At 33.0% G+C, this 25668-nt stretch overlaps 4 protein-coding genes and 1 non-coding gene across 5 annotated transcripts; all 5 read right to left on the bottom strand.

The window, feature by feature from the left end:
• Positions 1-1064: 1064 nt before the first annotated feature.
• LOC116010577 (squamosa promoter-binding protein 1-like) lies at positions 1065-3669 on the bottom strand. Its single transcript, XM_031250050.1, has 2 exons — positions 3185-3669; positions 1065-1634 (listed from the first exon to the last, which is right to left on the bottom strand). Exons 1-2 carry the CDS (start codon positions 3466-3468, stop codon positions 1379-1381), a joined length of 540 nt encoding a protein of 179 aa, XP_031105910.1. The 5' UTR covers positions 3469-3669; the 3' UTR covers positions 1065-1378.
• A 4627-nt stretch (positions 3670-8296) lies between these two features.
• On the bottom strand, positions 8297-12515 carry LOC116011031 (switch 2). Its single transcript, XM_031250530.1, has 8 exons — positions 12048-12515; positions 11538-11644; positions 10409-11333; positions 9999-10246; positions 9723-9849; positions 9348-9623; positions 8993-9242; positions 8297-8868 (listed from the first exon to the last, which is right to left on the bottom strand). The coding sequence occupies exons 1-8, from the start codon at positions 12426-12428 to the stop codon at positions 8549-8551; spliced, it is 2634 nt and encodes an 877-aa protein (XP_031106390.1). The 5' UTR covers positions 12429-12515; the 3' UTR covers positions 8297-8548.
• Positions 12516-12580: 65 nt separating this feature from the next.
• LOC116011032 lies at positions 12581-14034 on the bottom strand. The gene is made up of 4 exons (XM_031250531.1): positions 13820-14034; positions 13366-13566; positions 13099-13257; positions 12581-12957 (listed from the first exon to the last, which is right to left on the bottom strand). The coding sequence occupies exons 1-4, from the start codon at positions 14012-14014 to the stop codon at positions 12745-12747; spliced, it is 768 nt and encodes a 255-aa protein (XP_031106391.1). The 5' UTR covers positions 14015-14034; the 3' UTR covers positions 12581-12744.
• Positions 14035-20703: 6669 nt separating this feature from the next.
• On the bottom strand, positions 20704-22311 carry LOC116011224. Its single transcript, XM_031250758.1, has 3 exons — positions 22011-22311; positions 21710-21935; positions 20704-21319 (listed from the first exon to the last, which is right to left on the bottom strand). The coding sequence occupies exons 1-3, from the start codon at positions 22263-22265 to the stop codon at positions 20892-20894; spliced, it is 909 nt and encodes a 302-aa protein (XP_031106618.1). The 5' UTR covers positions 22266-22311; the 3' UTR covers positions 20704-20891.
• Positions 22312-25385: 3074 nt separating this feature from the next.
• Positions 25386-25456, bottom strand: TRNAG-GCC. The gene has a single exon. It is a non-coding gene; the product is annotated as a tRNA-Gly (tRNA).
• Positions 25457-25668: the final 212 nt, after the last annotated feature.

The following is a 25668-nucleotide window of genomic DNA, read 5'->3' as shown; positions in this document are numbered from 1 at the left end:
TTTGTAAACTATGATCCACATAAAAATTTGCCATGTGGTTGTGGGTTGAAGAAATCTATCCCATGGGCTTAGCTTCATGGCTTGACCTGACAAAGGCATGCAATAGTTACAGCACGTAGTTGGGTGAACTAGCACGCACCACCACTGAGACTCAAACCCACCACCACAAGAGTTAGTATTGCCTCCACTAAGACTCGAACCCACCACCTTCCATTTAAAGGGAAGAGTTTGATGCCACTGGACCACAAGGTTCTTGGCATGACGTAGAAATTCTTAGATAATAATATTGGTGATTACGATCAAATTGCAGTATGTTTTTAGTATTTGAACAGTTATTAGTTTTTTTTAAAAATGTTTTCTAAATTCATTTTGTAACAAGAAACTATAAAGATGAGTAATAATTGATATCAAGTCAAGGATAGATAAATAATGATAACGTACAGTAATAATAGTTGATGGTGAAAATTGATTTCACCATATATAGATAAAATGTAAACCAATTATAATATTGTACTCCCTCTGTTCCATTTTACCTGTCCTATTTACTATTCATTGGTCAAACCAATTCTTCTTTTCTTTGCTTATTTTCTTTAGTAATTTTTTATTATTTTTAAATTTAATTTTTTGTGTTTAATAGTACTTTTAATGTAGTTTCTAAATATATAAATTATATATATTAATGCTAAACTTAATAATATGAAAAATTGGATTAAAAATTACTTCAATCAAGCCTCGTTAAACGAACCAGAGAACCATTTTGGGACGGAGGTAGTAATAAAAGTATAAATACTAGACAGATTTTTCTTGCAATTTTAGCAAATTCTTAATTTTTTTTTTCTAAATTGACATAAATACATAATCTGACTTTATAATATTCTTTATTTAAAAAAAAATCTAAATCATATCCTACATATCATTAGTCACTTAAAAAAAATTCTCTTTAGTGAAGACAGTCTATTAACCTCATCTAAAATGCACTTTCAAATATAAGTTACAGAATTTAATTTCCAGTAAATAAAAGTATTTGGATACTTCAGAAATAGACAAAAAAAAAAAAAATTTAATTTAGGACGTACGATGCGTGCAATTTATTTAGCAATGTAAAGCCAATAATCATCAGTAGATACAAATGAAACCTTAGACGAAGCAGCTTTGGATGCATACAAACAACCAAAGCATGGCTTCTCTTCTTTCTTCAATATTATGACCCCATATATATATATAGACTTATATATATATATATATATAATTATTAGTTAATCCCACTAACTATATAAGATTTGAGCTTCGATCACATGACAGAAGAGAGAGGGCAATTCATAGTCGATTAATTAGCTAGCATCAATAAGGATCATATCCTTAATATTTGTAAAATATTTTATCTGATCTGAAAGTGTTTGAAAGAAGAATTTTCTTGGATGGACATCTGAATTCTTCCCTTCTCGTCAACCTGCCCGCACGCGTTTACGTCCTTCAGATACTGATTGCGGGTTGATGAAGATGCGGCCACCGCTTCTGCCGCCGCCTGAGACTCGGATGATATAGCCGAGCTCTTCCTCCGCCTCTCGTTGTGTCCGGCCAGCCTCCTCCGGCAACTCCTCTTAGCTTCGTCGAATTCACCAAGCTCGTGAAATCTGCATGTAAATTATATAATTAATTAATTACTTACTAGTCGTTTCATTCATGCACATATTACAAATGTGATGTACAAAAACCATACATTGAATCAATTATAAGTAACAATAAATGTATATTTATAAATTTAAGTCGAGATATAACAAATTCTTCAATTAGCATATATTTAACACAGTGTACATATACAAAAATGCTTAGACATCAATACAATCAATATGTATGTCTATATATGAAAATTGTTATTTACTCTAATTTTAAAGTCTAATCTAACTTTAAATGAAGTGTTTTATGGCAAATATCACGCTATTGTCATCCGACAATAATTAAATAAAACAGATGCATACATATTTGACCAGATCTTACCTAAATCATGAAATATATACTGCCATACAAAAGATCATGCATTAAAAATAAACATGAATAGTAAATGAAATTCTTGTAACAAAATGCGGAATCCCCACCCTAAGCACTCCTACACACCGACTCAACAGGATTATGAAGGGTTAATCATAGTGACTTAATTGATCAATAGAGTAGACAAAAGATGAATAGTAAATGATAATTTATTAGTTTTAATTGATGGTTCAAGACAAAACATCCTTAAAGAATTGAAATTAATATGAACAGCAGTTGGCAATGCAATCAATTAAATCGAGTTTAGTTGTTCATGCGGTTCACAAATTATATTGTTAGGTATTAAGCATTTTTTTTTTTGCATCATTAATTAGACCAAACTTAATAATGATTAGAGTCGACAATTATTAGATCTAGTTCCATTAACAATGATTAAACAAAGTACTTATAATTCAATTTCCTTACAAATCTAAATAAAATAATAATTTTACTTTTATTATTAAATTAAAAAATTTCAACACTAATCTATTTATTTTTAGGCATTATAAATTTTTTTCTAAAATTTTATATATTTAAAAACTAAATAAAGAAGAAAAGTGTCAAAATTGAACTCGGTCTACATATAAATAAAAAATCCACTAACCGTTTGACATTATAAAAGATGCTCTTTGGTCCAAGTGATAAAGAAGTATACGTACTTATTGATCTGAAAAATTCTCTAATTTAAAATTAAAAAAATCCATTTACTTATACATTTAAAAAATGACAATATTTTGTGTCCATACACTTGTCACTCACTACTATAACAAGTTTCATAAATTAATAAAAAAAAAAAGTACCAGAAAAATAAACTAATTAAAACTTGTAATGTCAAGAGTGACAAGTTTGTGAGTGGTAAATATAGAGGTACTAAACATTTGATTTTTTTTTTTAAATAGAGAGTAAAGTTAGAATGCAAAATTGGAAAAATAAAAAACTTAAGAAATAAAAAAATAAAGTAAACAGTTAGATACTGATTTCTTTTAGGAGGCAAAAGAAAAAGAAAAATGTTGGTGCTTTAAACTAAGTGGAGACACTTGTCGAGTAGCTAATGTTCCGTTGAAAAAGAGTCAACTAACGCAGACGTTATAATTATCACAGAAATATATACTAAATACATTAAACAATTAAGTTAGCTAGAAGCGAAGGATCAAACCGGCTGCATTGCTGACAGAATCGTTGCCGGAGACCGGCGACGACCACCACCTGCGCCTTGGAATGGTACTCGCACACCTTATGCCGCCGGTGGTACTGCTTAGCTTCGTGAAGATCAGCACTGCACTTCTCAGCCTGGCAACTCCTCATCGACGGCCCTCCATTGTTGCCGCCACCGCCTTTCTTGCCGCCGCCTCGCTTCTTCTTGTCGTCGTCGGCCGATGACGGCGAGTCCCTCTCCCCCTCCATGGCCTCCCTCTTCATTACCACCTTGCTACTACTCATGATCGAGCTCGATCGGGTGTCATCAAATTTATAGGCGCGGGGATAGATAGGGAGGGAGATCAGAAAGTGGATGATATATCTGGAGAGATTGATATGGAGATCAGAAGAGGGAAGATGAAAGAGAATATAATTTTTATTATAGATGAAAAGCTAGTTGGTAGCTAGAGAGGAATTGTGTGAGGACCACATTCTCATCAATTTCTTTTGCGTTTTTGTTTGCATGTGTATGTGTGTCTATGCGAGGGCTATAAGGAATGTACGTACGTTAAAGAAACAAAGCATTTGTCCTTTTTTTTTTTTTTTTTTTTTTTTTTTTTAATGTATGTGGCGATACCATTGAAGGGAGCAAGGGATTGAAAGCTACATTTCTTGTCGATTTCGACATCACTACTAAACAGAATTAGGTTAATTAACAAATCAGTAAATGGCAATCCTTAATTAAAACATTAATAAACTCGTTCCACCATATCAGACCAAAGTGCCAAATTATAGTTAACTAACCCTAAATAGTGTTGAACTCTACTGGTTGTTAAGGTGACAATTGTTGTGTGTTTTGGGTAGTCTGATCTAGTGTGAATTATATGTGCTCAAATGGCAAAGATTTGAAATCCCTAAAAAAAAGAAAGTGATACCTACTTTAAAATAGTGAAATTGTGAATCAATTCAGATGCTGTGGTCTTACCCATTCTTTCCGAATTACCTTAGCCATGATTTGGTCACTCTTTTGTTTGTTCCAAACGGTGGCTAGTTTCTGCATGTTGCCAAGAATCCCTAGTAAAAAGACATCCACGGTGCAACATTTTCTACATTATTAGAATATTACTGTTTCAATAAATAATGCATATATGTCCATGCATGCATACATAAATATTCATTTGGGATATGTAGACTAGTTGAGACACAATATCCGTAATTTATTCCATCTACTAATCTATCAAGCATGAGTGGTGACACTATACATACACATATAGTGCATATAAATGTAAGTTAGTCGTCAAGAGAAGAAATAAATTATGTACCATACTTAACGCCACCATATTAAAATTTTTAATTTTTTTTAATATACTAGGGGACGCGAAGATAAAAGACAAGAAATACTACAAAAAATTTGAGTATAACCACACTCAGCAATATCATAAAAATAATTGGGCCTAAACTCTCAAGAGGCCTCTAAAAAACTTGTAAATCTAGATGAAAATAATTATGGTGCGTTGTTATCCATTTTGCATAGGAATTACTCAATGTTCAAAGTTTAACACATTTGCATATGCACTTTGAAACTTTACCTAGTGTGCACAACCAAATTTATAATTTTTATGATCAAAAGAATTGTGTTAGACTCCCCTTCATTTTCACATAATTCTCTCTACCACCTAACTTGAAAAATGCCAAATCATGTTTTCTACTAACAAAAAATGCATTGGCTATTCAACATTCTTCATTAGTGGGCCCTTTGTCATATAAAGGGGTGAAAAATGCAGGGAAATCAGCATTATATTTTGCTTTATGAAACAATTGTCATTAGCTTTTTTTTTCTCCTTCCTTTCAAGATATTGATCATCCTAAATCAATGGCTAGTATTAGTTTGTATTTTTACCTGAAACATTGTTCTTATATATATAGAGAGAGAAGAGTGATATTAAATTCTATTCCTAATATTTACTCCATGAGTCTATGATATGAATTGCATTATTTAATCAACAGTGATGTATATTTGTTAATTCACAAATCACAAGTAGTCAATAAATATAGAAAAAAGAAAAGGCTTTATTATTGACACTGAAATTGTATTGATGACAATGGAAGTTTACTAACGGGATAGCTAGGCAACAAATGATAGGGGCTACTCCAAGTCAAGTCGATGGGACGGGTAATCACATGGTTTTAAGTTTGACTTGGTGAAGATTGTGTATTAGCCTTCTAAATTTGAAGTAATCTAATTTGATGGTATCTCTAATATCATTTATAAATGTAAAGATCAAGTTTACATCACATATATTATATTTGATATGATATATATGACAATTATCAACATGTAATTTAAGTCAACTATTATGTTTTGTGTTAACATTCTAAATTGGTGGTCACATGATTGAACTCTGATGCATGGTACGGTGGAGCATTGATTCTTTGGATGGGCTGAAAAAATATAGAACAAATACTATTTTTTAAAGAATTATAAGTGTTTCAAACAAGTCAAAAGGAGTTTAGTTGTCTAAAACAAACTTAGGTCTCGGGCTCTCATCATGTTGTAATTAGAATCCTGTAAATATATCAAAATTTGAAGCTAAGCTTATTATGGAAACGGCATGATGAAGAGGTGATGGGGGGAGTAAAGAATGGGAAGGACGAGGGAGTGATTGCCAATTGAATTCTCGTGAGTGGTGGCCCCCTACACATACAGTTAATGTTATTGTGCAGACAGGTTTTCCCCCCCATGAGGACGATTCCCTGTGATGGGGGGTATGCTCCGATGCGCCAACCTCCATGCCAAACAACCAACACGCGTTCAAGGATCGTCCGAATGTTTTGAGGAATTGGTGTTTGGTCCATTATTTGGTCGAAACGTGTAGAGGAACAGTGTAAGGGGTGGGGATTGTGAGGATCGAATAGCACGCGAGGGAGGTACGATTCCTACAGCAGTGGTGGGGATAAGGTTGTCTCGCCCAACAAACCAATGAATCATTGGCCCCTTCATGTACTTTGCTTTTTTGTTAGCCAAATATTTTCAGCATATTACCGCGTACTGTGTACGTCGTCACTGCACCTTGCTAGGCTTCCCAATTTAATAGCCTCAAATATTAGTTAAGCGAATTAAACCACATACTTTATACTTTCTCAACCTACGAAAGTACAAAGGGTCAATATCATCTCAATTGCGTGAGGCTCGAACTTATGACCTCCTATTTAAAAAAGTCATGCCACTAGAACACAAAGTCATTGACCGTCTATATACTGATCATCCTTAGAAAAAAAAATTAATTATCTTTCATTATCTCTTACTACAAATTTTTAGAGATTCTCTTTTCAGTCACTAGTAACATAGTGTCTTCACTATGTTACTATTCTTTTTTATCTCCCAAGTTGGGCAGTCCAGAATTTAGTGATACGCAAAAAAGTAGGTTGAGAAAGTAGTTATGAACAAATACTACATTGTAACAGAGTCACTAGTACTCAAAAAAAAATGTCAAATATACAAATATAATAATAACGTAATTACCGAATTGTCATTGAAGTTGATCGAAAAATGAGTAAACCAACAATAATGTGCATAAGGAGGGACAGCAACATTTACATTATTATGAATGGCAAGTAGCAAATGATGGATGATGGGAGGCACTTTTATGTTGGATGAGGTAAGGGTGAGGGAACATGATGGTAGTAGATTAGTAGCGAATGATGGATATCTAAAGCTAAAATTTTTGTGACTTGTTGTGTCCGTAAGTCTAAATATACTGATAGAATAAGTAATAAAAATGATGACTAAAGTTATATTTATAAGGAATATTTTTTTTTTCTCGCTAACAAGTACTAAAATTATAATGTTTTGTTTATTTAAACAAAACATAAATTTAAGAAAGCAATCAAAGAGAATAAAGCAACCCAAAAAGAGAAAGTAAGTAGGAAAATAAAGTAAAGGAAAGGAAAGAATATATGGATGATGGAATGAACAAACTTAGGGTTTATAACTTCACATTGTAATATTTAGTACTAAATTTTTAATTTGACCACATATAGTCCACAACTTTTTTTATATTTTCACATTTGTTCATCTATTAAAATTATATCTAATTGAATTTATTTTTTGAAACATTAGATAATTTCATAATTTTAATATTCCTTTTTTTTTTAAATGCTCATAAACGAAATACTAAATGATATACCATATGAAAACTATTTTCTTTTCATTAGAAGTATCAAATCATTATTTATTACTCGTATATCATTTATGAATTTTTTTTAACAAAAAGATTATCCTCAAATTGTAAAATTATCCAATTTTCTTAGAAATTAACATTAATTTACTGAAAATTATAATAGATAGATGACCAGATGTGACAGGTTCAATAAAATCATAGGCTTAAATTAAAAATTAGAAACTAAATATTTCAATACCACAGTAGCCTTAAAGTTAAAGGCTGAATTCACTATAATGCCATTAAAATAGGGACAAATTATATTGTAGACCTATACCATAATCTACATTACAAGATGGACCGTTGATAAATGATCATTTTTAATGATCCTAAGATGGGGCTGTTGGGCGGAGTTCATTCGAAATGAAAGCTTAAACTGAGCCCATATCGAATTTATGCGGCATTCGGGCTCATATCAATCTGATGGTGATGCTGGGCTTTACTGTGTATTCAACATCTCATGCGTGCAGTGGGACTTATTGTTTACTGTGGGTTATATCCCGGTTCGATAGTTTGTGGAAGAATAAATTATAGTGACTCAACTGATGTTAGACTTTTGCTCACTGTGCCCGAAGTCCCCTCATTTTAAAAGGTTGTTCTCACATTGTCGCTGTGAGACTCAAACCTTAATATCTTGTGACAAATTTATCTATGTAACCAGTTGAGTTACCTATGTAACCATGATACACTTAAACCTGTGGTTCTAGTTAGTGTATTGCAGATTTGCAGGCATGTATACTGAAGTGTTTAACCCTTTTCTTCCATATAAAACTTCATCACTCTTTTTTTTTTTTTTAATACTACTGACTCTATTACAATGCAGTATCTGTTCATAACTACTTTCTCAACCTATTGAAGCACAAGAATCAGTATTGCCTTCACTGAGGCTCGAACCCACCACCTCATCACTCTTAAGCACTAATGGGAGTTATGTAACCATTGATATATGAATTTTGTCTAACCAATCGATCTCAACTGCATTGCTGCTTCTACTTGAATCTACAGGATAATTTCTGGGCAAGTTTCTTGCTGGGATGGTATTGGTGCTGGTTTGGCTCCCTACCACTGCATCCCTTATGTCAACTTTTTTCTGCTAACTACATTTGTAAGCAACTAACTATATTTACATCACTTGATTCAGCCCCCCAAAAAAAGAAGAAATCTCAGCCATTCAGAACTTTCTCCTTTCTCTTCTTGTAATCTTTGAGCACCTTTTCCCTTTCCGCTGGAGTTGCAGAGAGTATCCATTTGCTAAACTGGAGCTCCTTCATTCCCATGAACTGGGCAATGCGGCAATATTGCCTTTTCTTATGCATCTTCACCTCATCTGAATTCCCCGCCTTCTCTTTTCCATTTGTAGCATCCAATTTCCGTCTCCCAACTCCAGGAAATTTTCGCTGTTGCATATTCTGTTCCTCGCTAGTTGGGATTGCCACAGGTCGGAGGTTAACAACATCTTCATTGCGATGAGCATAAACAATACCTACATCCCAAAGTTCATCAGCTAAGATGTATATATGTTCCATTATCTGCTATTAGTCCATGGTTTATTCAAGGATCCTAACTAATTGGCATACATTACTTCATTTTTGAAACGTAAAACTTACCGAGGTCTTCTAGCTTGAGTTTCGTATCTCCTTTCTTAGGTTCTTGGCATTCGGATGTCAGTGAAGACGATCCAGTAATTACTTTCTCGGGGAGAAAATGCATCCCGAGGTCACTCAGATTAAGGCTTCCTCCGTCTTCCTTGCCTTTATTCTCTTGTAATTCAATGATATCACTTGTAAAAAGCTTATCAGACAGATCGCGGAAAAGATTGCAGATTCCAAATAGCTCGCCTTGGAACTCTTTACAGTCCTGGAAAAGTAGTTTGGATCAGTGATTTTTTCTCTTCTCCCTTAAGAATAACACAAATTCATAAATATATCATTTGGAGATACAACGACAAAAGTGGCTTCCAACCTGCACGCCTTCAAAGTACCGCTTCTCCATCTTGCCAGAAACAGCGATATTAGATAACTGCTGTTTATACACCTGCCTAGAGTAAACGAGCTCTTCAAGAGAACCAGCAGCAAGAAGGCGAAAAACAACAACGTGCCTCTTCTGCCCAAATCGGAATGATCTATCCTGGGCCTGCAAATCCTGAGCAGGGTTCCAGTTTGGATCAAATATTACTACGCAATTTGCACTAACAAGGTTGAGTCCAAGGCCGCCAGCTCTCGTTGATATGAGAAACACCTAAAGGTGAGAAGAGGTGAAGGCAAACCAGTAACATTAGATGCCATTATATAGAGCCTTGTTAAGTCAGGTTGAACCTCGATCTGTGTTTAAACTTACCTGTTTGCTTGGACTTGAGTTGAAGTCATCTACGAGAGACTGACGCAAGCCGGTTGGAGTGGAGCCATCAAGTCTAGAGAAACAATATCCTTTGCGTATAAGAAATTTTTCGAGTATATCCAGCATCCTGCTCAGAGAGTCGGGGGGAATTACTAAGCTAGAGAGGTAAAGAAGAAAACAACATGAAAGAAAATCTACGAAGAAAGGTGCAGCAAGAACATTGGATCTATGACATCCTGCCTTGAGAGGCACCGAAATAATCCTTTGACAACTTACCTCACAGAATAACTGAAAAGAAGAATCTTGTCACCCTGTGAAATCCAAGTGAACATAAGTTTTTCCAAAGCTCTCATTTTCCCGCAATGTTTGACATCACTCAGGCCCATAAAACTCTCATTTTGAGTATTGCCACCCACCAAATCGATATCAGGACCAAATACAGCAGCCGCAAATTCTGCATCCTTTCTTTGCTTGTCTGGATCATCCCTCGGATTAGGTTTGATGAGCTCTAAGTGATTGCTCACCTGTAAGAGAGATTTAAATTTCAGGATAAACGATGAAATGTATAAACAAAAGAAATCAATTTGTGGAAAGATTCAACGTATAAATGAGTGCCTTTCCCAGTGAGCAATATACTTCTTTCATAGACACAACCAATTGCTTCAAAAAAAGATTTTAAAAATTACCTGTTGGAGCTTGACAAGACACGGAAGTACAAGGCAAAAAGGGCACGAATCACAACCATCTGGATTGTCTCTATGAAGGTACGGCCAGATAATACCATCTGGAACAATCCTTTTGCAACATTCAACTTGCTTGAGAGGACTTCCGCAACTACAAGGGTTGTCCTTATTGATAAGGCACTGGATATCAGGTAACTGTAAAATCCTCTGGTAAACTCGTTTTTGCAATGCACTCATGGCACAAAATACAACATTGTCTTCCTTCCCTAGCATAAGATGTCCGATGGTCTCCTCCTTTGTCCTTCTCAACAAATACTTCTGCAAAACTGATACCAAGTGCTGTTTTCTCTCATCAGCAACCTGGACAAGTCTATTTGAAGCCGTTGATCTCTGGCCATGCTTAAGGGGATCCTCATAGAACTCGCGGAAGTGTTCACGTGTGCCCAAACAACCAGGTACCACCCAGTCAAATAGACTGAACAATTCCATAATTTTGTTCTGCATTATGGTTCCCGTGAGCCCATAGCGTTTCTTAGTTTTAATTTCTAAACAAGCTTGATAGAGTTTAGACTTGTCATTCTTAAGCCGGTGTGCCTCGTCAACAATCACAATCTCCCACTGGACATCAGATAAAATGCTTCCATGGATTCTGTACGTATCAAAACTGGTTATTATTATCTCAACTCCGTACCTTTCTAGTTTATCAATTATCAATTCCCGGTTTGGTCCATGATGAACATAAACGCTAAAAGTTGCCCATTTGGAAAACTCATTCTCCCAGTTATGAATTACAGAAGTAGGACAGACAACTAGTACAGGGCCCTTCCTTTCAAGATCCCCCGTGATCGATATTGAATCAGTGGCATCTGCATCTTTCCCATACACAGCTGCTAAGAAAGCAATGGTTTGGATTGTCTTTCCTAGTCCCCTGATCGATGAACACGTCCTAGTTAGACAGGAAAAATGCAGGCAAAAACGAAAGACAAAATGTACAGAACAGATCAAAACCACATCATGCTGCAAAGGGAGAACACAGAGGAGCTAAAGAACTACACATAAAAAAAGAGTCCAACGACACGGGGGAGTTAAATCCATTAGTACAATCAAAACGAAGAGCGGGAAGGAAACTAACATGTCATCTCCTAGAACACCTCCATGGTTGTTCCGGTATAAACCATACAGAAATTTAACTCCCGCTCTTTGGTGCTCCAGAAGTCTACAATTAATAGATGCTGGTACCTACAAAAGCAAAAGAGAAAGCTCACCAGCTCAGATGAAGTTTGAAAATTACCATAATATAAAACAATGAATCCAAGAAAGGAATAAGGCAATTTATGATGAATCAGTTTCTAGTAGAGAAGGTACATTGAAGAGCAATGGAAATCTGGAACAATTAAACAACCAGAAAAGGTTTCAAATTTAAACATATTTAGTAACCTTAAATATCCCATTGACACCACCACTATTCCTTGTCCAAAAGATGAAATTATCCCAAGATTATAATCTTTCTTTCTTTTAAACTCTTCCATTTTCCACATAAACTTGAACTATGTGCAATGGGGAAATAATAGCAATGAAACTGTAAATGTGCTAAAATTAAGCTGAAAGATCAACAAAATCAATTCTTTTAAGGCAAAATCACCTGTACTACTGGTGTTTCGCCGGGAGGAGATAGAACCAAAGGCTCATAAGGCCCGGTGTGATCAAGAACAAAAGACTCCAACTTTGACCTTCCAAACGTAAGGGGTTTCTCTTCTTCTACTGCTTCTTCCTCTTCTTTCTCATCTTTGACTCCAATACTGGAATTGGTCTGCTTTTGGGGTCTCTGTGATTGGGTCCAGGATGAAGAGGTGAAGGAATCTTCAAGGAGAAGAAGCTGGCGTGAAAGAGAAGATTTGGGGGGCTTTCTAGGGTTTACAGTGGATGAATCAAACTGAGTAGAAATCAATGAAGTTTGGGAGGAATTCGAGGAGGATTGATTATTGCAGGGCTTGAGGACCTCCTTGAAGGCGTTCAAAGACATTCAAGATTTTTGCTTCTTCGCAATGGGTTTCAGTGTTCTCCGTCTAATTTCTTGGTTTTTAAAACTCCTCTTTATATATTTTACACTCTTCTACATTTTGCCTTACGTATCAGATTTGAATGAATCAAAATAGGGTTTAATTTCAAGACTGATTGATTACTTTGATTATAACTTATAAGTATAATCTCTTATTTTCTGAGCATTAAACATTACATAATTCAAATTTAATTAACTATTTATGATCAAAAAAATTGTAAGCAAATATTATTACAGTAATTGTTTAATCGTGTAATGAAGAATCAAACCTTTTTGACAATTAACTAAATATAACACTCGATTGAAATTGATATTGTTTGAGTTGAAGAATGCGATGAAACGCTTGAGCTTTCTTGACGTTTAGATCCGTCAATTTCTTCTCCAAACGTCTGATATCTTTCTCTATCGCCACAAGATGTCTGCGATGTTGCTGCACTTTAGTCCTGAAAGCCATGTCCTCCGTCTTCAATTGCTCAATGTTCTGGACTATGTTCTGCATTGATTTCAACAAAATTAATAACCAAAAACATGATGTTTCGAACTCAATCTCAGTATGAAGATATGCGCATTCACTTGTTAGTGTATATAGGAAGATATAATAATAAGCTCAGAAGATTATTATTGTTTGTCTCACTTGAATTCTTTCTTCCCTACTGGAAGCCTGCGGGGTTTTGTTTGCAGCAGCAATGAGATTTTGTCTTCTTAATTCTGCATTTTTGATTTCTTCAAACAGATTCTTCTCCTCTGCTCGTTTATTGCTCCCATGCTGCAACTTGCTATGCAGCTTCCGAATCTTGATATATATGCACAAACATCATATCAATACGAATTAATAAAATTTGCATTTATCATGTGATTCGTATTATATATAAAAAGTCTCGAGCTTAATTAATTCACATACAAAACCATCAAGCTCGTTAACTGAGGAGCATGTCTCTGTATCTTTCAACCGTCGATGATTTTCTGACCCTGAAATTTCTCTCAGTAAACATTGGAGACCTTTTTTACGCCTAATTGCCCAATTTGTAACATCATTCAAGCTACTCATGCAGTTTATCCCGGCAACACGCTTCAATTCTGATGAAACTATTACACGATAGGTCTGAGGATGGATCAGTAATCATATTTCAATGATAATGCGATAGTAATATGAGACATAAGAGACAGTTGGGTGTTAACTTGTAACTATAAAGTTCTAAGTTTGATTCCCAACAGAAATGACTTATTGACCTTTTTGGTTTGAATGTCTTAGGAACAACAATCATTGTGGTCTTTTGCTGATTAAATACTGACTGTGAGTTTCTAATTACTCATCAGTCATCACTCAAAAAAAAAAAAGAAAAAAGAAACAATACCTTCTTTTGTTGTAATTTATTGTTGGTTTGATCTCGCTGGTGCTTTAAACATTGATAATGGTTCTCTGCCAGGCTGATTCTTGGGGTGAATGTAGGATGTTGACGGGGCAGGAAACGTTCAACTAAACAGAAGGGATGATCTTCCTTAGAAACATGGAAGTTGGGTTGTGTAACGCTATTGTTTTCTGGGTCCATTGTATTGAGGTTCAGATATGTCGGTCCCTTTTGGCTAAATGTGGTTTTATACTTTTATAGGAGGAGGGGCAGGGCAGTGTGGTGGGCGACCGAGTAAAAGTGTTCAAGATTAAAATTGCAGATAGAAGGTAGTCTAGTATTAGCAATTGCAGAGGGTACTTGCATTCCACGCCAAGTCTGTTCGCTCATCCTTGACTTTGAATTTGAGTTTTTTCATTTAATATTATTAAAAAAAAAAAACATGAATTCTTATTCAACTCTAAATTTAGAGAGAAAATATTGAATTTTCCCAATATTTTTAGTTAAATACAAAGAAAAAGTGTTAAATTACTAGCCTATTAAATATAATGAATATAGTAAGTGGAAAAACACACACACACACACAACACCGCCATAGCCAAAAGCAACCTGCAGGCCACTCTTCTTCAACGTAGACAATCTAGTCGTCTTTGTCCCCTCTCATCGGATGAATGAGCTATCTAGGTTATTGTTTGTTATGTTGATTGATAGCTAGATAGATCAGAGGTTGTGCATCAACAAGAAAACCTCAACCTGCATAATTGGTATTACAATGTTTGTGTTTTATTTTAACTGATGGTAATAATTTTCTCCATATTAATTTGATTGAGTTTTTCTCATAATTTGAGTTGTTTAATGCTCTATTTGTCTTTCAATTAAGTGAATTATTATTTCATGACATTGTAAATTTATAATCATATCGAAAATAAAAATGAATGACAACATAATAAAATTACATATATGTTTGAATTGTCCACTCTTTGTCCAAATTTGAAAGAAAAATTCAACTAAATCAAATCAATTTCATAACTGGAGAAATTTTGAAATTAAACTTAATATATAGCTATTTATGTCTTGTAAGCTTAATCGTCAAAAGATTACAATGACGCAAACCATCCTAGATTACCTCATAACTAACTAGCTAGCTCAACTAAAAAAAGGCCAATAGACAACTCTCATTATAGATTACCAAGTCAATTATTGACCAACTTAATTGAAATTGCCCCTCAATTAACTCCTTTAATTTTTTAATTTTTTTTTGAAAACAACTCCTTTAAATTTTAACTTCATTACTCTCTTGTTAAAACTAATTTGTCAAAATAATTAAAACAAATATTATGACAATTTAATTGGTCATATCATATTTATAGGTCATTATATATTAATTTTTTATCTCAAAATTATTCACTGGGTCACATATTTAAATTAATTACTTCCCTTTTTTCATTATAAACAAAAATAATATGACAATAATTAATTTATGATCTTGTCAATTAGTTTCTTTATATATTAAAACAAAACATTAAAAAAAAAAATAAATAAATAAAACCAAGGCGAATATATAGACCGCTCCTGCTGCTTTTTTTTTTATTTTTTTTATTTTCATATACCCAACTAATCATCTTAGTCCTTATCTCAAACCATCATAATTGACTAAGCAGATTATAATTCATTACATCTACGTCACTTAATGCCACCAGATTTTAAGCTAAAATAGCTCCCTGCACCCACTTAAAACAGTCGTATAAGACATCATGGCCGTGCTTAATTAATTTTCTCCAAAACCAGGGGGGCCCTTAGTTCCTTTATTAACATCGACGAATCGCCGAGAAACGGTTGTCTTCCAACCATTTACACGATAATTGGTTCTACAAATAGTATATATAATATATTAACTGAAGTTGATATGATATTGACGTACTGAATAAATGCCATATTGGTTCCAGGTCACCATAGCCAATTGTAGCTTCTTCCCCAACTTTTCCTTGTATAATAATAATTTATTAAATGAATATATTTACAAAAAATAATTCATATATATATATATATAGTAATACAAATGAAACCTCCCAAACTTAGTGTGGTCGTTTCATATAGTTAACTTAGGTTACCTAGCTTCTAATCGCTTCATCTTATTGTTGAATATGTTGTTGATGAATACGTAATGCGAAAATAATGTTTAATGATAACTGATAAGTAAATTTTAGATTTAAGTTATTTATGATTTATTTTTTAATATATATTTAGTTTAGTATTAGTTATAAAATTTAAATATTTGGACATGATAGTGTTATTAGGTATGAGATCTATATGTTACAAAGTATAAGCTAAGGTAGAATACAAATTTATCTAGGTAGGATACTAGGATGTAGTTATATGGGTAAAAGATGTATTTATTATTTATAATACCAATTAGTTAAAGTACAAGCCACTAAATATAAGATAAGCTCAAGAGGCTAATTTGCTAGGTTAGAAAGTGTATTGCGAAGTGAAGGTAAGATTATTTAGCTAGATAGTGATGATGGTCTTTATTTATATCAAGGAAGCACGGAGTATAATCTTATAATTTTATCGATAGCTCTAATGTTGTAGAATGTAGCTAGTGGCTAATTAAGTTGGTTGTGACGCGTGTTGGATACTAATATGATGCCTCTGGAGCAATGATAGCATAATTGACATGTTTTCGTGATTTCACTTAAGTTTTAGCAACCAATTTCATGGCCTTTAGATAGAAATTAAAGTGCCTAGATCTGGGCGGTATATGAGTTATTGCATGTATTAGTAATCTTGTTGTATAACACATCACAATATTAAATTATACGAAAATAATGTAATATAGAGAATTGTTTGAAAAACAAGTGATGAATAATAAATATGACAAGTTTGTTAATGTAGTATCAAAATATTTCATTTTATTGTGACATCGGGCTTGCCTTCCCTTAGATTAAAAAATATATATTTCATTTTATTGGCACAACCATGTCAATCCAACTTTTACACTTTTAATATTATAACATTTTAATTATCAAATAATTTTTTTTTTTAAAATGATGATGGTTGATTGGTTGTGCAGCTTGGCCAAGAACTATGGCCAATTTTTAATCATGATTTTCTTTGATTTATGAGAAAGTTCGCAATTACTATCTAAATATGTGTTTTGGGTGAAAGTTGTATTATGGCCTTAATCAATAAAAGATCACTATGAGATAAGCCAACATAGATTACCCACAGTTGATCTAACCATCATATGATTTCTGACAAGAGACGACATTAAAATTAAAATATAATTGTACATTTGTAACATTCACTTTGAATTTTCTTTTTAAGTCGTACCCAAATTAACATTTAAAAATTTAAATTCTTTTCAAAGTAAAATATTATTCTTAAAAAATTGTACATTATATATTTATATGATGTCAATCAAAAAAGATCAAAAACATGTTTTTTATTTTATTTTATTTTTCTTGATGTCAATAATTGTAATTTGGATTATGATGTCGTCCTATTTATGATGTGTAACATTTTTTTTAATTTATTTTTCTGGACCCCCTTAATCTTGTTTGTTCATTGAGAGTTGGCATATTTAACCATTGTAAAGTATAAGTTATCGCTATGCCAGATCAGTTACACATTTACTTGTGCAGTTGTGCCCACAACCACAAGTATACATATGAATTAAATTAAGAATAAGAAACCACAGCCACAAGCATATAAATTAAATTAAGGAATATATATTGCCCTAAGAAGTTCTCTTTAATTGGGAACATCTCTTAACGCGAGAACATACGGACTTCTTCAGTAATGCATGATAAGTTTTACATCAATACACAACAACTACTACTCCAGCTCCGCACATGACAATTACATGGATGCACCATGCATTCATGTAGTAATTACCGTGCATTCGTGTAATAGTTTCAGTGCATTCCTGTAGTAGTCACGGAGTTGAAGTAGTTATTGTGCATTCATGAAGAACTTACCTTGCATTAGTGAAGAAGTCTGCATGCTCTCACGTTAAGAGATCGATGTTTTCACTTGAACGAGACCTCTGTGTGTGTGTCTAAACTCCCATGAGAATTGAACAAGGCTTAATATGGATCAACTTATAGATCTGTTACGAATGTCAATTGAGCCCATATGTATCTTTTCCCTTAGGCAAGTGTGTATGACCAAACCCTAACCATATTCCTATAATTAGGGTGGCCATCCCTTTATTCTTTTAATGAATTTCTTGAATTATTTTCAAGCATCACCTTTACACTCAAAGCGTATCTGTTAATCTTTGATTAACTTCTTACATTCTTCAATCCTTTAGAATTATTATTTGGAGTTCGATCTCATAAACTTCCTAGGGGCATAGCTAGACACGCTACATTGAAGATTGCTCGTGAATTCTTGAAACTCCTGCGGATCGCAACGAAAACTTGATTGGATTCGAAACTAAAGGGAGATTTCGTGCTACTACAGGTAATTTACTTCGTACAATTGAATTGAGAACATTTCTGGATAATCTTATTGTTCCATGATATGTTTCTCGTGAAAAAGTTGGAACAAATACTAGTCATTGATCTAGTAAATCTAACAATTGTAAAATATTAAAAAAAAAAAAGAGAGAAAAAAAACATGTTAATTTTATAAATATTACAAACTTTCAATATATATATATATATATATATATATGACCCATATTTTTTCTTAATTTATAACTATTAATCATTATTAGTTAATAATTTTTACAAGAAGTCTAGTTCTCATTTGATCATGAATTCATGATCATGCATGATCATAATTATATATACAAAATTATGCATTCTCATGGCTATTATCCTTACTCCTTAGGTATCAAAATTTAAAAAGTCCAATTTTTTCTTAATAAGAAATTAAAAAGAAATCACTCGATCAGACGGCCATTTAACATTTAATAAACACAAATTATTGTGTCTGCCAAAGTCTTAACGAAAGAAATGGATAGCATAGACCTACCATGCACGAAAACACTTTTGGATTCGTCACGTAACATGTTTTGGATTACACGATGATTCCCACAAAAGATACTCCAAAAATCACATTAAAAATGGGGAAACTATTGAAAACCTGGCCCTCAGTTTGTCAACGTTAAAATCAAAGAAACCCTACCTTTCACTTTTATACCCTTTCCCCCAACTTTTTTATGAGTTTAATTTAATTCCTTTTTAATTAACTATTATTATTATTGTATTTAAAATGACTTCATATCGCTTTTCCCTATCACTGCCTTACACTGACTGGATAATGGCATTTTTTATGTTGACTTTGAATGCGACATTTTCCTTCTTATCCTCTAATTTACTTAATTATATTCTAATTAATTATAATTTTAATTTATTCATTTTTTATTTTTTTTACTTTTAATCTTTCACGTCTGTTAATTAAAATCGACAATAGATTTGGTACCTGACTTTTGATTATAAGTAACAAATTTTCATAAGTTAGATAGCAAATATAATTGATTTTTATATGTATGTTGATGGATGTAGGTGAAAAAGAAAGTTGATGGGCAAAAATTAGAATTAATCCCTATAATTATGATTTTTTTTAAAGTTTATTACTCCATTTAACATAATGGACAAAACAATATGAATACAAATTAAAGATTTTAAGTTTCGGAGACCTTTGTATGTATTTCTTAAATCGTTGTTTACATCATATAAAATCATTTAATTTAGTTTGTTTAAATAAGATCAATTTGTCAACTACTATGTAATGTGATACATATCTTATTGAGACTTAATGTTCTGCTTAGTTTTATTCTAGCATATTCTTTTGGCTTGCCTAGTTTTTGTATAGGTTGTTATAACTGGTTTCCTTTTTTTCTGGTTGTGTTCTCTATATATTTTGCTTCCTTAATAACATCAAGCTTATAGTTTCTACACATCTTATATCATTTCAAATTGGTGGTCACAAGATCAAGTCCCAATGGTGGGGGCATTGATCCTTTAAGCTGAAAAATTAAAGATTGAGAAAAATATAGAATATAAACTACACTGTAATAAATCATGAGTGTTTCAAAAAAAAAAAAAAAGATCAATTAAATTATGAATAATCCATTAATAATTTAATATAAGAAATAATGACATTTGAATATGACCTTGTTAAATAATATAAGATGCATGTGATACGCAAATGCTTTTTGCATTAGGTGCAGTTAACCATGTATACTTTTAAGTTTTCCGACGATGCATGTGATACACCCACGATGATTGACACTTTAATTTAGAATTTTTAAAAATGTTTAGTGTGAAATCTTTTTTTTTTTTTCTGAAAAGAATAATTAAGTGAAAGCTAGGGTCCAAGGTAGATTAAATTAACAGCACACTTAATTAATTCATAGAATGTTTTCAAAAAAAAATCATAGAATATGTTAGAAATGGTATAACATTTGTGCGAATATATTCTCTCCAACGTTTGGTTTTAGCTTTATATTTTCATAAATAGCATTCAATGAACTATTCATTTGTAAGGGAATGACCATATAGAATAGAGGATTTGATATTAAATATTTCAGAATTTTTATAAATAGTTATTTTCATAATGCTAAAAATTCCTTTACACACACATATATAGACATTGTTTTAATTTTTATTATCTGTATTTATAAATTCAACAATAATTTATTTTATTTTTAAAGTAACGATTTTATTAGTTCTTAACATCAATATAAGCTGGGTTTTATGAGGCATTTTGATTTATTACGTGTTACTTATGTTCTAATTCTGATAGTGTGCATTAGAGGATAGAATTGAAGTATGTGTTCCATCTCAATTAAAAGCCTAAGTTGATATGCTCTCAACAGGCCCCATTTTTTATGGAGTTGGCTCAAATACTAAATTGAAGCACGTACTCTATCTCAATTAAAAGTCTTGAATTGGACGTTTACTTTTATATATTTTAGGCTCAACAGATATGATTGGTTCTGGCATGGGATCGGAAAATAAGTTGAGTCTGCATCTCAGACCAATATAATTTACATTAATTATTCAAGATTCCAAACTGAAACTAATTAAGGCACGACAACTAACACGTACAAACGACGGCGGCATCAAACAACTCTGATCGCCGGCGTAAAATGCATGGCCGGTAAACTGTCCAGCAAGTCGAACGTGAGCATGGAAGCCGTTGGCCTGGGCGGCGGCCGCTCCGAATGCTTCACCGGAAAGTTGTCCTCCGGTTTAAGCTCAGGCGAGCCCAGCCACTTAGATTGCATGTACTTTTGCTTCCTCCATGGAGCCAAATGCCTTTTGTTCTTCTCCATGCACTTCTTTGACGCTGCGCATAATATCTTTATCAGAGATTGAAGCCTTTCAAGTTTTCCGACGTATACTTCCGGCAATTTTTTTACTAAACGATTATATTCTTCGCTCCCTCTCCCCATCTCAAACTCCCCTCGGAAATTCAACTCTATGATCACCTTCATCGCCCCTTTCTTTGAACTTGATTTTTGCACCACTTCCATATAAGTATGCTCACCTGAAATATTTTTTTTTTTTTTAAATTATGTTACACAATTATTCAACCATATTGCCGTAGCATAAATATATACAACCTGTTTGGTAAATGGTAAATGGTTGTTAGCTGGTTGGGTCAGAGGGTATAAATAGTTGATAAAATTAGTTGATTTTAGAAAGGTGTTTGATAAATTAGCTGTTAGCTTGATAGCTATTTGATATAATTTCTTTTTTCAAAAAGCTAATTGAAAAAGTTGCATTGAATTTTAGCATTTTGAAGTTAAAAAAAATGAATTAAACAAACATTTATATTAATTTTTTAATCAAGTCAAATAGTTAATAATGGTCAAATAAATTAAAATTGACTGATAGGCTAACTATTTTACCAAACATAAGCCATAATAATATATACCTGATGGAAGTTCGGGCGAGCTTTTCCACTTGGATTTGCAAATAGTGCAGTTATAGCCTGAGCTTTGAAGGCGGTGAGAGATTTCTTTCTGCATACAGCACCGACAAATATCGGCGACCATTTTCCGGCAGTTGCAAGTAGCTCCGGTTAAGTTCAACTCTTTTATAGCCTCCTTTGTAGCCTTTCTGATTTCCGACTCAAAAAAGGTTGTCCGGCATATATTTGCCTGCAAAATATATATTTAATGTAATTAATTAACAAAAATATTAATAATTTGAAAGGAAATTAAAGATGAAGATACCTGTAGAAGCTCCTCTGTTGATTCCCAAAAAGCCTTGTTCTCCTCGCTATCGCCGGAATTTTCTTCGTCGTCTTCTTCATCTAATATTTTTGTTGTATTGAGATCGGTGGAGTGAAATGAAGTTTCTGAAAATTCAAGATTTTCGTCTAAAAATTCAAATTTTAAATTAGTTTCGTGTTTGGGTTCACCGGAGTATCTAAAAAATTTATCTAAACTCCGATGACTTATCGGAGTTTTAGCCGTTGATCCGGACATGTAACCCTGATTAAGAATTAAGACAAATGCTCACCCTTTGATTAAGGTATTTGCCTTATGGGTTTCTCACCTACCGGAATTTTGGCCTAAATTTATACTGAGCCATTGGGACCCACTTGTCCCAGGTGGACGAACAATTCGCCGCGGACATGGCAGTCGTCCTGCTGACGTGGCTTTGTTATTGTAGGCTTAATCATAAAAGTGTCTGTCATTTTCTCTTTGTGATTATTTAATTTCTCTTTTCTCAATAATTAATGTTGCTTACGCAGTTGGGTTTCCACTTTTCCATGTCAGCTTGGACAAGTTGGCACCAGTGACTCAGTGAGTCACCGCTTGGTAACCCAGATTCTTTCAAGACATTTACACAGTGTTTATCTACGTCATAATTCACACCCATTTAAAACGAAAAGTATACTTTTAATTCCTAAACTATATCTGGATAGTAATTAACTGATTATTATAGTCTTTGAAAATCTTTTAAAAGTCTTAATTAAATACACCCCTTAACATTATAGTAAAGTAGGAATCAAGGTTAGTGTCTATCCTAAATGAATTGGAGGTATTAAGAATAAATAAACAAAACCTAAACCTTGATCATTGGCCAACTGTAACAACTTGTTCCTGATCAGCATAATAATGCCAGGCCAGCCTAGCTACCAAGGTTGAAGGTGGGTCCGCCATTGTTAATAATTGTAACTTTGTCATGATTTATGATGAGAAGAATGACTAGTTGTACAGATTATATTCCAATTCTTTATGCGAATATATATGATCAACGGTTTATAATTCACATCTGTTAAAAGAGAGAGTGAGAGAGAGAAACTGGAAGTTTGGTAGATACTGGAATCTGGGAAGCATCAAAAACCTGTGAGCGCGCGGCTTCTGGTTTCTCAGTTTTTTAGAGCCGACATGCTGCTGATCTCACTACCTATCCACAAAAATTGATTGAGGGAGGACTAAACAAGCGCCTGCTCGTAATTATGTCGTAATAATTTTTATTTTTTAAACTTCAATATATGTTTGATAGGAATATACAGAGCATATATAAGGATCATATACAGTTTGATAGGAATATACAGAGCATATATAAGGATCATATACTCCGTGGTCAGTTTTTGATCGCACATTAGTCATTATTGTCTTGAAGGTTAAGTTGTTATCTGAGTACCTGACCATATCACAACTAATACAACACACTCATGCGTGACCACCATAAAATTAAAGCTTGTCAATAGAATTAACATATGTTCCTTGTTTTAACTCTATAAATACATATTGAACCCCGCTATCTTGAAATGGATCTGATTTCTAAAATCTTGTGCATTCCCTAACTCTAAAAGAGCATTCCAAGCTCAACTATAAACTAAATTTGTACTAAACTCCTAAAGGTTATCAATAACATCACTACATTACTTCTTTATCTTTGTACAACTATACGTACTACACAATCATATATAATATTCTATAGCCCCTAGAATATTAACACTATCATTCCTATCAATATTATATTCTAGTTATTATTAGTTAGAATTGCATACATTTGTAATCAAAATGTTTATCTTGATGCATATACTGTAATCAAAATTTGTGTAAGTAATTTTTATAAGGTATTGATCCAACTAATTAAAATATCTTCAATTATAGCTAATTAGTGTGCAGTAACACTAGGGTTTTAACAAACCCTAAGAAGTAAATTCCTTAATTCGTTAAGAACTTAAATACATTTATACGAAGAATAAGTGTAGAATGGTATTTTTTGAGTTAGCAAATATGAAAATTGGAATCTAGAACATGGTCTTCCATAATGACGCATGGCTAATGGGACTTCTCAAAGGGCAGGAAACTATCATTTTCAACAACTTGATGCATGTATGCATCATCAACCTTAATTAAATTGCAGTAATCAAATTACCTAGTACCAAGTTTTATATTACTCAATAAACAACTTGAATTGAACGTAAGCATACGCTAATTCCGATTATTATTTATCATATGCATGAAAACTGATCGAAAAGTTAGGATAATGTTACCAAGTTCTGTTTTCTCTTTAAGTAGTTGAGTTGTCTCACATAACACATATGATCCTAGCGAATCTAATTTAATTAATGAGTCGTCCAACATGAATTAAAATAATTAGTAAAACTAATTAACAACGTTACAGGCTTACAGCTGCGCTAATGATGAGTATTTGCGTATTTTAGTTTAGATATGAAGATGTTTATATATATATATATATATATATATATATATATATATATATATATATATATATATATATATATATTGTGTGTTTGGTCACCCACAGCTTGAGATAATCTCGTACTACTTTTTAAGATTACCCAAAAAACAATTCGTTATTGCTAATTAACAGAACCTAGTTCTAATCTACTTTCTAATCCATTCCAAGAACTGGGATCTACCTTGTAAGATAAACTTTTTCGTATTTCTCATTAAATTTGATTAGTAACTTCTTTTAGAGTCATTTCGTGTATCACTCATACCTTGGGGATAGATGGATGGGATGAAGTAATCGCGAGATCAAATGAGTCATTAATTGACGACCTATAAGCTTCTAATAATTGCTTATACACCAAAATTCATACATCTTTTCAGAACTATGCACTATATGACTATTAATAATAAAAAAAAATTTAAAAAGTTTATAATTTTATTTTTAAGTTGAATATTTTGAGAAACTACTTGAGGTATATATAGGGGAACCATTTTCTTTCCATTAAATGACATACAAGTTGATTAACTTAGTGGCTTAAAACAACCCTCATCCTCCACTGATGAAACACCCATAATTACAATGATTAAAGAAATTTGATAATAGAAAAGTTTATATCATTATCCATTATATTACAAAGTTCATAGTTGTACTATAAAATATTATCTATTTATGACAAAGCTTTCCTTTTTTCTTTTCTTTTCTTTTCTTTTTCCCTCTTTCACAATTATCTTGAAGTCCCTCATTTATTAACTAATCAGCAACTATATTAATAGGATTTTTATTTTCCTTTTCCGAGGAACATTATAAAGACACAAAACCTATTTATAGTATTATGTGGGAAAACAGAACCCGGAGGGGGAGCAGGATTAAAGTGACAAAAAGACTCTTGCACCAGCCGGGAATCGAACCCGGGTCTGTACCGTGGCAGGGTACTATTCTACCACTAGACCACTGGTGCTTGTTGTTCTTCATGGTAAATTTTATATTTAAATTCAGGAATAAAATGAACTGGGGTCTGAGTTCAAGCCATTGCCTACTTGCTTGGTAAAGGAAGATGACAATGAGGTGGCCAAGAACATCATATTCATATAGTGTTGAAGATTGGTGATAGAAAAATAAAAATCAAACATTCAAGACGGATTACAATAAATGTGCTACTCATTGTCCGAA

This window comes from Ipomoea triloba, chromosome 2, assembly GCF_003576645.1.
Source record: "Ipomoea triloba cultivar NCNSP0323 chromosome 2, ASM357664v1".
NCBI classification, from domain to species: Eukaryota; Viridiplantae; Streptophyta; class Magnoliopsida; order Solanales; family Convolvulaceae; genus Ipomoea; species Ipomoea triloba.
This window is presented reverse-complemented; position numbering and strand designations above follow the sequence as displayed.